Raw genomic sequence first — 13,277 nt, forward strand, 5'->3', positions numbered from 1 at the left:
GAATGCTTCTCACATATTCTGCTGGGCTGGCAGGAAATAGCACAAACCGGGCTCTCTTATGATAGCATCCAAGGAATGAAGTGGTCTATTTTTTACTTTTATTTTAAAAAATCTATTTCTATTTGTAATAAAGATCCTCAAAGAGTCAAGAGTAGGGCAAAATCAATAAAAACAACCTATTTTGGCAACCTCTCCCGATACCTTCTGTGTCCTTTCACATTCTAGTCCTGTCTCTGGAGGATGCCTCTCCTCCAGGTTGGAGTGGCCATCCACGTTATAACTCAGGTAGAGGCCGGCACCTCTGCTTCTGCTCCCATTCTACCCCGGGACCCCGGGCTGCTTGGCTCTGCTTCTCTATTAAGCTTCTGCGATGGCAATACAATGAGGATCTGACTTCCACTTTTATCTCAGAGACACCAGCTGGTGTTAGATTCACCTGTCTGGGTTGTAGTTCACCGTCTTAGGGTTTCTTTTTTTTTTTCCTTTTTTTGCTTTTGGAGGAGGGACAGGGCCAAAGTGTTTTTGCAGATTGATTGCTAAGTCCACTTCCTTCTTTTCTTTTTTTTGTTTTTTAAAGATTTTATTTATTTATTTTAGAGAGAGCACGAGCACGAGCGTGCACACATTGGGTGGGGGGGAAGGGCAGAGGGAGAAGAGAATCTTAAGCAGACTCCATGCCCAGCGCAGAGCCCAACATGGGGCTTGATTCCAGGACCCTGAGATCATGATCTGAGCAGAAACCAAGAGTCGGACGCTTAACGAACTGCACGACCCAGGCGCCCAAGTCCACTTATTTCTAACGTTCACTATGAACTTTAATGGACTGATGTATTTTATTGTCAGTTTCACCCCTCCTGAGGCACCACCACCAACACCTATGGTAATTCATCATGAAAGAATAGTATCAAACATGATAGGATTATGATATATCAATGTTTCAGTTTACCCAGTACTTTTCATGTATTATAACATCTGGCCTTCTGAATAATTAGCCTGTCAGGTGGATAAGGCAAGAATAACCTGGTCCTGCTTTCACAATGAGGAAACTGGCATAAGGAGTTTCCATTATTTGCCAAAGGGCACAACGCTGGTAAGTGGAAGGATGCTGGTCATTAGAGTTCAAATCCTAGGAAGATTCAATCTCACTGTCAAAGACTGCCTACCAGGACTAAGACTCGTTAGGAAAAGCTTCATGAAGCCGCAGTTTCCCCACCTGCGAAATGGGGCCAGCAATACCCTGCTGGGTCACTGGGAGAGTAAAAGGAGCTAATGGCTATGGGGTTCACTTACAAACGCACTCTAGACCATTGACATTATTACAGAAGGGGGCTCAACTCTGTTGCTTTTCTCCTAAGCTTCTCTCTCCCTTTCTGTGCTGCCGGTTTGACTCAGCCCTGGTTCGATGGCGGCACAGAGGTCTAAGCCTATGAATGTGATCATGCTCAGAGAATGGCATGAGCTGGAAATTCATCCAAGTTTCTGGGAACTGCTACCTCCTCCACCCTCCATCCACCAGGACCTTGATATTCTGGGCCAGTGTGTGTGATGTGTCTTGATGCCTTAGAACTAACTCCCCAAATTGCTTTTATGGAGTGGTCCCAAAAAGTGGAGAAACTGCCCATTCCTCAAGGTCCATTTTTAAAAGAGACATCCGTGATTTGGAAGCTTGGCTGGAGCTTCAGCCTAGTCCTACAGGCCCTCGCTGGCCAACCCTCTCCCACCTACCCACTATGTGGTTACTGGGAAATGTAAGTCACACATGTGGCTTGCAGTGTGTTTCTATTAGAGAACTCTGCCCCTGCACACATATATATAACAAGAGGGTGGGGTTGAAAACGTACATGACACAGAGCCACTGCATCGTTCTCATGTGAAGCAGCTGTGTGTCCCAAGCCCAGCAAAGTACCCTCCACTTTCCCACCAGGGGTCAGACCTCCCCCCTTGCTCACCTGTTGTACAGCTGTTGGGAACTGAACGTATAGAGCACATATAGGGTGTTCCCCGCCAGAAAGGCCAAGATCCACAAAATGACCAGCACCGACCTCTTCTCCTGGAGACAAAGCAAGAGACTTGTAGGGATGTTGCAATGCCAGAGGTGCACATTGCAAAACATTCCAGAATGTTCTCTGACAAGTAGCCACTTCTCCCTTTCTCAAAGGTTTGGAAGAAGCAGGGCTGAGGGTGTGGAGCATTTTGGTAAATGCTCCGCTGTCTCTAGACACAGCTCAGTGCCCCGTGCATGGTTACAGAGCACTGGCATCTTCCCACCCCCCTGGAACCCAAGGGGTGGTCCCAGAGGAGGTGACAGAAATGTGGAACCTGGTATGTGAAAAAGCAGGAAGGCTCTATGGGTAGCAAGGATTCTGGAGCCGGACAGCCTGGGTTCAAATCCTTGATCTGTAGCCGCAGGGCTGGGCAAGTTCCTGAAACTCTCTGCGTTTCCCTCTCCTCATCTGTAAAATGGGTACATACTGTGACTCCATTACAGAGTTGTGAGAATTGATGCACATGAAATGCTTAGAATGGTGCCTGCATGCAGTCATTGTTGGTTCACATTTCCTGTAAGGACTGGACGCACAGAGCAGGGAAGCAGCTCTTGCTCAAGGGCACATGTGTTAAGCCTCAGTGCCCTCATTTGAAAATGGGAGTTTTGCTAAGGATGAAGGAAAATTCATAAATGTAAACTTTCAGTCTGGTTTCGGCTCATGTTTCGGACTCACTAAATGACAGGATCTAGGATCCAGATTTTCCAACACAGCAGTCGATTCAAATCTACAGGTTGACAAATTCTGCTCTCCCTTTTTCTAGCCTGGACCATGGGGCTACTATCCTGGCCTGACCGTTCAACCCAGGGCCACGGTTATAGTGTTCAATTCAAGCTCACACACATGGCCAGCAAAGTCTTTCCTCAAACCATCCCTATTTCTTTCTCCAGCCTCATTTCTGATTAGTCCCCAGGAAGCCAAGCTGGAAAACTTTCTTGGTTTCCTGTTTCCCAGCAGCTTCTCAGCCCGAGAGCCATCCCAAGGAATTTCTAGAGGAGGTGCGGGGCAGGGTGTGCTCCTGCCCATGTAGTCTGGGAGACACACACAGACCCCTGTGCTGCTGATTCCCAAAAGCTCATCTTTTCCTGGATCAGGGCGGCTGCATTGCTGGAATAAGATGAGGTCATAACTTTCTCAGTGCAACCTTCCCTGCGGTTTTGGTAAATGCTCCACTGTCTCTAGACACAGCTCAGTGCCCCGTGCATAGTTACAGAGCACATTTCCATAGAGTAGACAAAATAAATGCATCTCCATCCACCCATTATTCCAGGAGTGGTCAAGGTTAATGACCCTAGAAACCACCTCCAACCAACCAACTGCTCTTATCAATGTGAATAATCTACTCAGCAGCCCTTCTTACTCCAATAAATAATGGATTCCAGTTTAATCCCCCTGTAAATCCAAACCAGAGGTGGAATACAAAGAGAATTAGCAATGCCCTGAGAAGCCAAACTCTGAAGGACAAAAGGGGAGAGTTCTCCAGCAGTAAGTTGATATTTCTAAACTTACAAGGGTCATGCAGAATCTCTTTCACAGAAAATGTGTATGGACAGACAATACATCAGCTGTGTCTTCATAGGGTTCAAGGATCCCTACCTAGAACACCTATCCACGGATATAGGCAGCCTCTGACCCCTAAAATTTAAGCCAAGGCAATATTTAGATGTTCCGCATTTGAGAGAGAGCCCCCAAAAGTGTCCTATTATGGTGTTGATCAACCTGCTGTTCTAATAACAGCAGAAAGGAGTTTGCATAAAGAAGATGAGACCAAGGGTCAAGAAGAACCTCTGGTCCATGCCCAGCTCTGAACCTCAACGTGCTCATCTGTCAAATGGAGACTGAGCCGCCTTCTGTGCCTCACAGAGGCCCAGATGCTTTTAAGAAAGCCCCAGAGAACGATGGAGAGAAGGACCAGAGAGGATGGTGGTTGTTAGGGGATCGCATGCACAGTAGAAAGCATAGGCTTATTAAAAGTAGCTCAATTAAATGTTTCCTATACACCAGGCCCTGTGCTAAACACCTCCTAAGCACTGTCTCATTTGACCCCCTCTATGCGTGTATGAAGTCGGTATGAATGAATGGTTCCTTTTTCAGGGCAGCACTGGGGACTGAGATCACCAAGGTAACCTATTCCAGGGCCTGTGTGCAGGTGGCTGGAGGGGCTGTGTTCACCCCCGGTTGAAATCAAATACTTATCTGTGCAGAGCTTCACCGCCTGACACCACCACTTTCATGGACTGTGTGACCTCATACACAAGGTACTTAGTGTCTCTGAGCCACCGTTTCCTCATTGGGAAAATGAGCTAAGAATGATTCTGCCTCCCTCCAGGGCCGCTGGGACAAATCTGCAAGATGAACTGTGCCATCTGCCCAGCTTTGTGCTTGGCGTGGTTAGCACCGCGCGGAGGTTACATGGGAACTCGGGATGATGATGGTGAAGCTGGTGAACCAGCAGCGCCAGTGGGCTGGCCTCAACCGTGAGAGTGGCCAGGCAGGCAAGGGTGCTGTGGGCACGTGGGGGAGACGCTGCAGTTGGGAGGGTGCGGGAGAAGGATGGCACATCCAGGGATCTCTGTCTAGGAGTGGCAGGCAGAAGAGTGGCCTCCCGGAGACGTCCTCCTCCTAGTCTCTGTCACCTGTGGCTATGTTAGCAGAATTTATTTATTTATTTTTTAAAGATTTTATTTATTTATTCATGAGAGACAGAGAGAGAGGCAGAGGCAGAGGGAGAAGCAGGCTCCCCGCGGAGCAGGGAGCCCGATGTGGCACTTGATCCCAGGACCCTGGGATCATGACCTGAGCCGAAGGCAGACGCTTAACTGACTGAGCCACCCAGGCGTCCCTATGTTAGCAGAATTTAGATGGCTACGCAGCTAACCTTGAGATGGGGAGACGCCTGGATTTTCTAGCTGGGCCCGATGTAATCACAAGAGTCCCTAAAAGCGGAAGAGGACACAGAAGGGAGTGTTCCCAAGGAGATGTGACCACAGACAGACAGGTGGGCATAGAGGTGCGGCGTTGAGGGCTCAGAGGAGGTGGAAAAGGGGCCACGAGCCAAAGAATGTGGGTGACCTCTAGAACCTGGGAAAGGCAAGGCAAGGGGATCTCCTCTGAAGTCTCCCGAAAGAATAGTCGTGTTGACAGCCGATCTTCACCTGGAGAGACCCGCTTCAGACTTCTGATCCACAGAACTATCAGGGAGTAAATCTGTACTGTTTTAAGCCACTGCGTTTGTGGTCACGCGCGACAGGCGCCTAGGAGACCAACTCGCCGGGTGACTCACCTTCAGAGAGACCTGTTCTCGCAGCGTGGAGTTGGCGTAGGCAAAGGTGCTAGCCATCCCGATGCACACAGCAATGCCTGTGGGACAGAAGAGGTCCGCCACGGTCCTCTCAGGCTCCTTGGGCCTGGCCTGAGCTTATGAGGCACCATGAGCAACATTAAAAAGTCACTACCCTCTATTCCTTTATGCCAACCAAGCAGCAGAGGAAGTTTCTGCAGGACAAACGACAACCCCCACTGGACAGAGGACGACACAGGCTCAGAGAAGGCGAGTGACTTGTCCCAGGTCACACAGCTGGCCGAGCAGGATCGCATCCCAGGTCTGACTCGGAATCCCATACTCTTAAGCACTGGGCACCATGAAGGCCTCTACAACCCTGCCCTGGCCCTTGGGATGAAGGGGCCCCGACTCGGCAGGTGAAGCCCCAAGCTGCCACACCCGTAAGCCCCCAGACTCACCAAGCTTGTGCTGGAAGCACACTTTGGCCAGGAGGATCAGGATGAAGGGCAGGCCTTTCTGGAGCCAGCAGACCACGGCCTTCAGCTCGGACAGGGCAGGGGCGGGCGTCCCCGGCTGCTCGTCGCCCCCCTCGTCCGAGTGGGCGCGGTGGTCCCCGCCCACGTGCTGCAGCAGTGAGCTCCCGCGGTGGCCGCTGTGGTGGAAGTGGTGGTGGGGCTGGCGGTGGTGGTAGGCGCCCCCCTCGCCCCGGCCCCCGCCCTCCTCCCTGGACGCAGGCATCTGGATGAACACGTCCCCGCCTCCGGCCGATGCCCCCAGCACCAGGCTGGACGGAAACGGGGTGGCGGGCAGGCTGCCCGCTGGGAGGCCGGGGAGACCAGAGAAGAGCGCAGGTGGGGAGGCCGACTCTGCCTTCAGACTCTCAAAGACACCGCCTTCATCCACGCTCGCCTCAGAGCTGAGCGCTTGGCTGCGATTTCTGGGCCAGGAGGGAAAAGAGAGCCCCACCAAGTCAGGGGGGGGAGAGAAAGACGACACCCCAGTGGAGGATGGGGGAGCAAATAACAGTACCAATATTGTTGCAGGCCGAATTGTTTTCCACCCCTCCCCATTCCTTTGTTGAAGCCCTAACCCCCGGACCTCAAAAAGTGACTGTACTTGAAGACGGGGTCTTTGCAGTGGGTGATTAAGTTAAAATAAGGCCACTAGGGTGGGTCCTAACCCAATATGACTAGTGTCTTTATAAGAGGAGATTAGGACATGGACACACACAGAAGACCAGTGAGGACACACGGAAAGGAGGAGGCCATCCACAAACCAAGGAGAAAGGTTTCAGAAGAAACCGACCCTGCCCACACCTTGATCTTGGACTTCCAGCCTCCAGAATAGTAACACAATAAATCGCTAATGTTTAAGCCACCCAGCGTGCGGTATGTCACAGAAGCCCTGGCAAACTGAGACAGACAGTACCAGCAACAGGGTCATAATCTTCATGGAAAATTTACCGTGCGCCAGATAGTTTTCTAAGGGCTTCCCGTTGATTAAATCATGACACCGTCCTATCAACCCTGTGAGTTAGGTACCAATATTACCCCCATCTTACAGATCAAGAAACTGAGCCCAGAGAAAGGAACACGTCCTGAGTCACATAGCCAGGAAGGGACAGGACAGGAGAGATTCAACTAACTCCAGAGCCTGTTTTCTTTACCACTCTACTCTACTGAAAAGCCAGCACAGATTCTATGATTCTAGAATAACCTCAGGAACCCAGGGACCCCGGCCCTGGAATTTTCAATGACTCCCAGTTTCCACGAGGGCCCAGCCTTGGTCACAGCTGATATTTGGAGGGCAGCAGACAGTAATATCAAGAAGACTCAACAGAAGAGCCCACGTTCAAACCCCAGCTCCACGCTTCCTAGGGGCCTTAGCAATCCGGCACTCACTTTTCTCACCTGAAGATGGTAGAAACACCATTCATACATAGAATTCCTGTGGGATCAAATTTACAACAGCCTTTTCAGTGTACCCAGCACAGAGCAGGTGCTCAATACATGGGATCCCTCTGGAGAGACCTCCGGGGCCAACTGCCTTGTCTAGTTCCGACTACAGCCTCCTGTATTGCTATCTGGCAAAGGATTCTGTGGCTCTTTGAGAGCCATTGCTGGAGGAGCAGAGAGCTCAGAGTTACCCCTACAAGACTGGAGAGCCCCGAACCGGGTACACTCTGCCATGAGCACCATGCCTGGGAGGTCTGGAGGTCAGCTCTCTTGGGCTTGCCTTCTTTTCAAATGGGAGCATGATGTGGAAACTCAGTCTGCCCAACAGAGACAAGTAGAGCTGGTTTGCTAGGTGTGCAGGTGTCAGGGGGAGGAGCAAAGAGCCTCCCTCCCCTCACTTGCCCCCAAGGCACCTCGCAGACCCCTGTGGTACTTAAAATATGTCACGACCTTACTGAGTGTGAGAGCTGAGTTCCAGTCATCCTCTGTGGACCCCACAACCCAGGGCATGCAGTAGGTACTCAGTAAACGTGTGCTAGCTTTCATCGAGGTACATCATCCTAGACTCTGTATGATTTACTGTCCACTCGGAGACCAGGATGCATTTTAAAAAACACATATTTGATTATTTCACTGTCCCACTGAAAGGAGTTCCCATTCTAAATTCCCTCCTGCAGGTTCAGATAACCACTATCCATAGGGACGAATATCATTCCCATTTTACAGATAAAGAAACTGAGGCTCAGAGAGACAAAACTGTCAGATGTCCTGGATGCTCTGGCTCCAAACTCCAATGTCACCATGTGCCTTTTTCTCACTGCCCAAGGGCTTCCTACTGCAGGGCCTTTGCATAGACACCGGGATGTCTTCCCACCCCGCACCCATCCCACCTGGGTCACCTATGCTCATCCATCAGATTGCAGGTAAAATCTCTCTTGCTTGGTGGCGTCCTTCCTACCTCCCAGACAATGACAGTGTCCTTGTTTCTTGTTTTCACTATACCCTAACCCACTGCATGGGAGTGTTCCCAAGTATCATTTCACTGCCTACCTCTGGCTCTCAACCATGGCGGCACATTATAATCACTCAGGGGAGCTTCTGAAAAATACAGGTGCCTAAGACCCAGTGTTAACCAACTGAATCAAAATCTTTGGCAGTGGGCCTTGACATCTCTAGTTCGTGAGAGCCCTCTGGGTGATTCTAACGTTCAGTCAGCACTGAGAACAGCACTTCAGGCTGGGCCCTGCTCCAAGAGGTCAAAGATCATGATTGTTTATTCGTACTGTCTCTCTCCAGCCCAGCACAATGCACCAGGCACACACAGCATGGTCAATAAATACTGTTTGAAAGAATGAATGAATGAGCGTAATAAAAGCTCTGAGAAGGCCTGCAACTGAAGAAAAAACTAATTTTGTTGAAACTTAAGTGTTTCCCAACCTTATTTGACCATGGGATTCCTTTATTCTGTGGAAAACCTATTACCATCTTAGAGGACATTTGTGAAACCCAGCAGGGGACATGCTGGCCTGGAGAAGTCTCAGGGTTGGCTTCTCTAGCTCCATAAACTTGACCTGGGAGGAAATGATCATAAACCTGGTGCAAGGGAGGGAACTTGGAGATGGCTACCCACTCTCCCACCCCATGGCCTATCCCTGCTGGCTCCCCAAACCCAGGAGATGTATGGTCCTACTCCCTTGGGCTTGGGATAACAATAAAAATAATATTAATAACAACAACAACAACAGACACCATGGCTATGACCCTCAAGGGGCCGTGAGCTTTTTCTGCACTTCAAGAAACTGAGCTCAGAAAGCAGGAGTTCTGGCAGGTGCCCACGCTGACCCACATAGGGGCCAGCCTCTCTCCGCCATTGGGCCCTGGAAAGCCCTCCTGGCCCCCTGAGCTCACCAGCATGGAGTTTACTGGGCTCAGGGGGCCTCTAGAACAACCAGGGAAGACTCAACCCACCGAGGGCTTTTTATAGCTTGCCTCCCTTCCCCGGGCCCCTCCTCAGTATCCAGCCGAGATTTCAGCCTAAATGGGAAACAGTATTCCTTGGAGGACTGAGGCTGTTTCCAACTTAACCATTTCAGGGCTAGAATGTGAGGCAGCCCAGGAGGAGAAGTGGATCCACCCAGATAGGATGCAATCATAATGTGGTGCCACAAAGCATGGACTAAGGTGTAGCGGGGGTGATGGGCTGGGGCCTGAATCTCAGCCTGCTGCTTCCTGGCTGTGTGACTTCAAGTAACTTACTTTCCTTCTCTGAGCTTCATTTTCCTCAACTGTAAAAATAGTGGTAAAAATAGCCCTGACCTCATCAGGCTAATGTGAGGGTGGTGCAGGGTAAGCACACCATACACAGTGGCCATTATTTTCCTGCTGCGGTCTCTGCCCCCAAAGACCTCACGGTTCACTTGAGGGCAGACAGCGATTCTGTCTTCAGAGGCTAGAGAAGCTCCAAGAGCCATGCTTATTATATGCCAGATGCTGTGTTTGTGTATTTTCATGCTCATTCGCTCATTCATCAACAACCCTGAGTTTTATTATCTGGATTTTATTGGGGGGAGGGGGGAAGAAACTGAGATCCAGGGGTGGAGTTGCTCACCAAAGGCACCACACATGGGAAATGGCTAAGCTGGGATTTTGGCTGAGGGTCATCTGACTTAAGGCCAGTGCTCTTCCTTGTAGAACAGGCAGGGTGATGCAAAACAGTCTTAATGGGACTGGCAGACACACTGTGACCTTGTCGTCAACCTTGGGCTCGCAGGGGACCCGGCATGGGATGTGAAGGCGGAGCTCAGCTGCCTGGTCCTGGGATGTATGTACAGCACAGGTGGAGAGTGTCACAACGTGAGAACACATCTCCATGGTGTGGACTCTCTTGGACTTCACTAGACAGTAATGCTAGCTCATGAGTGTTTTCTGAGATTTTTTTTTCTATTTGTCTATTTGGCATCTGCTAATAAAAGCTGTGGCCTGTGCTTACTCCTTGCTTCTTTCTGCCTCCCGACTGACACTGGTGCTTCCCCCTGTGGCCCTTCCTGGGAAGGCATGCCCCACTCTCTCGGGAAATGTAAGGAACCAAAATCTTCTCCCAGTGCCCTTAGCCTCTCTATGTCCTCACTCACTCACCTCTGTAAGTTAAAATCTGTGGGAACGATCATTGATGCAATGAGTCAAGCGGATCGCCTGTCCCACGGGCTTTGGGGATTACCCTAAAAGCAAGAGCAAGCTGCTGTATTGAGAAGTATATGCCATCACTGGGCAAAGCAGTTTCCAACCAGATCTCCTTTGCTTATCTCACAAGTAACCCCGAAAGGCAGGTATTATTCAATCGAGATTCGGTTTGCCCCAGACCATCTGAAGCCCAGAGCCTCCAGATGAAACGAAACCAGGAGAGGTCCTACCTACCTTTCAGGTGGACCGTTATCCGTGTTACTGCTGTGGCGCCTCTGCATTTTCCTTAAGACCTGGAAGTCAACATATGGCATGAGCTAGAGTCTCTCAACATTCCCACTGCCGGTCGGATTGCCAAGGCAACTGTAAACAAGTATTATTACTCCTACCTCACATCCCCAGAGTTCTCTGACATTCTGCAAACCCTGCTTGCATCCGTTAGGTCATCCAACTCTTAATTCAACATTCATTCCCTGGGAGGAAAGTGTTATCACCCCATTTTGCAGATGAGGATGTTGAGACCCAGAGGCAGAGGAAGAAGTCCTCATGTGAGAGGCAGCAGTGAAATGTGGAGCAAGGAGGTGCTGGAGGATGGGAGAATGAGACATGGCTTCGGAACTGATGCTGCTCCTAACATGCTGTTAGGAGCACCCTTGGACAAATCAGCAACCTCTCTGTGGCCTCAGATTCCCCATCTGTTAAATTGGGGGGTTGATGGTGTGTGTGACCGAAACCCAAAGCTACCTTCCAGCCCTCACATTTAATATGGTGATAATAAGGATGTGAATTCTCATGGAGACACATCACCTGGTTCACCGTGAGGAGCCACATGGACTTCAGAACTCCATGTTGATGACGCCTGAGGTGGGCCTTCAGGGCTCTGATGGGGTTGTGACTGCTAGAGTCCAGAGAAAGCAGGCCTCTCCCTCCACTTCCTCCAGAAGGATGCACAGGTCACCAGAGCTTACCAGACTCCAAACCCTGAAGGGAATAGAACACTTAAGGGAACAGTCTGTGGGATGGCTTGAACCTGAGAATGTCTTAGGGCATCATGGGTAGCTCTAAGCACATGGTTCTGTCTGCTCCCTATCTCTGGTCAACCTCTCACTGATCCCTCTTTAGGACTCCTGAGGATATTATATTAACGAATTCTGTCCTATTGTCAAACTATGAGTCCTGATTGGGGAATACAGAAAATATGTGTGAGGCCCTCTAATGCCTTCCCATTACAACCAGAATAGAATCCAAACTGTTTATGGCCTACAGGTTCTGACTGTTGCAGCTTCACCTGTTTCCAATCTTATTTCCCTCTACTCTTCCTTTAACCCCTCCCCAACAGCCACACTGGCCTTTTTGTTTCTCAAACAGGCTGGCTTGTCCCTGCCCTCAGGGCCTTTATACTCGCCCCGTTCTCTGTTCCTTCAATGCTTTTCCTTCTGTCTAGCTCCCTCAGGTCAAAGGTCACCTCCTCCCAGAAGCCTTCTCCTCTCATCCTCCTGACTCACCATATGTTGCCCTCCCTGTTTTATCTTCTTTAATAGAACTTATTCACTTATATGTTTGCTTATTTATAATCTGTCCCCCATTAGAATGTAAATGCCACAAAAGCAGGGATACTATGTCTGGCTCACCCCTGTACCTCAGCATCCAGAACTGCCTAGCACAGAGTTGCATTCAACAAACAAGTATTCAAATGTTTATTCAATATTTATTATGGATCTCAGTTACCTTTTTGTATATCCCTTTCTCCCTCCCTGACTTTTCACCCTAGAAAAATAAAACCCATAGACTTTCCATGAATAGGTTTAGCCTTTTTTTTTTTTTTTTTTTTGTATCAGGACCAAAGATGGTATCTTTTAGTCGAGGACATCATAATCAGTTGTTGAATGATTTCCTAATCCTGACCACCTTCTTCAAAGGACAGCATTGGTGTTACTAGGACTACTGATTAGAGACAATTCACTGGCTAACCCTCTCTTCTCTTTTGGAAAATCAGCTAAGAAACGGGTCAGTAGCACTATCTTCACATATGAAGGAAAGCTCGTTATGTAAATATTTTTCAAGAACATGCAATGTCACCTCAATGGCCCCTCCCAGTGATTCCCCATCACTTGCAAATCCTTGGGGAAAATAAAATACAGCATCCCCAAAATTCAAATCCCAAATTTGACACAGCCTCCTAAATCACATGCCCAAGATTCTACTTTCAGATGCTCGCTTTCAGGGGGCTTCAGATTCACTCTTGGAAGCAGGCCATACATAATTATTCCAATATTGAATTCTGGAATAAAATTTTGCACGTGGGATGCATCTAAATGACTGAATGAAACGCCTCTTAACCCTCTGCTCCATTCATTGTACTACATCCCTCTGAAGAATTACCCTGAGACTTTTCAATGCATGCTTTGTTTTAAGTTGCGCCCCCAGGCCGTTACAGGAATGCACCGAAATGCACGCGAGAGCATCTCCTGCGTTCCACGCACTGGAAGCCGGCAGGTGCACTTGAGGAACAAAGCCGCGAGCATCTCTCATTCCTGCAACCAACGTTCAGCACAAGACGCCCCAGGACTGCAAGGACAGGAGACTACACGGACTGTCCCCGGAGAAAAAAAACGCGTTCTCTTTTTACCTGCCCAGACAATTCAGCAATCACAGCAGCATCATTCACGTCCTTCCAAGCCAATCACACTCGAGGCCCGGGGAGCACGTGACTTCCGAGTGCTTCCGGCCTCTTGTCGGGTTCTCTCAGGCGGCATTAGCCGGGCGCTAAGACCGCGGCGCTGCTACTCCTGCGGTGCGCACGCGATTGCCCGC

General features: G+C 49.7%; 1 protein-coding gene across 2 annotated transcripts in view; it reads right to left on the reverse strand.

The window, feature by feature from the left end:
* The window catches only part of RNFT2 (ring finger protein, transmembrane 2), a 67,453-nt gene extending 54,227 nt beyond the window's left edge, over positions 1-13,226 (reverse strand). Inside the window, exons 1-6 of one of the 2 annotated variants that reach the window (XM_032431562.1) lie at positions 13,093-13,226; positions 11,271-11,444; positions 10,698-10,756; positions 5,787-6,265; positions 5,329-5,405; positions 1,950-2,050 (exon numbers count right to left, since the gene is read on the reverse strand). In XM_032431562.1, coding sequence (XP_032287453.1) covers positions 1,950-2,050; positions 5,329-5,405; positions 5,787-6,265; positions 10,698-10,756; positions 11,271-11,294 — 740 coding nt within the window. In that variant the 5' untranslated portion in view covers positions 11,295-11,444; positions 13,093-13,226. Of the gene's footprint in view, positions 1-1,949; positions 2,051-5,328; positions 5,406-5,786; positions 6,266-10,418; positions 10,502-10,697; positions 10,757-11,270; positions 11,445-13,092 lie in introns of those variants that run through there. The other variant, XM_032431563.1, reaches the window with a different exon arrangement.
* Positions 13,227-13,277: the final 51 nt, after the last annotated feature.

The sequence above is a fragment of the Phoca vitulina genome, unplaced genomic scaffold (assembly GCF_004348235.1).
Source record: "Phoca vitulina isolate PV1807 unplaced genomic scaffold, GSC_HSeal_1.0 scaffold46, whole genome shotgun sequence".
Taxonomy (NCBI): Eukaryota; Metazoa; Chordata; class Mammalia; order Carnivora; family Phocidae; genus Phoca; species Phoca vitulina.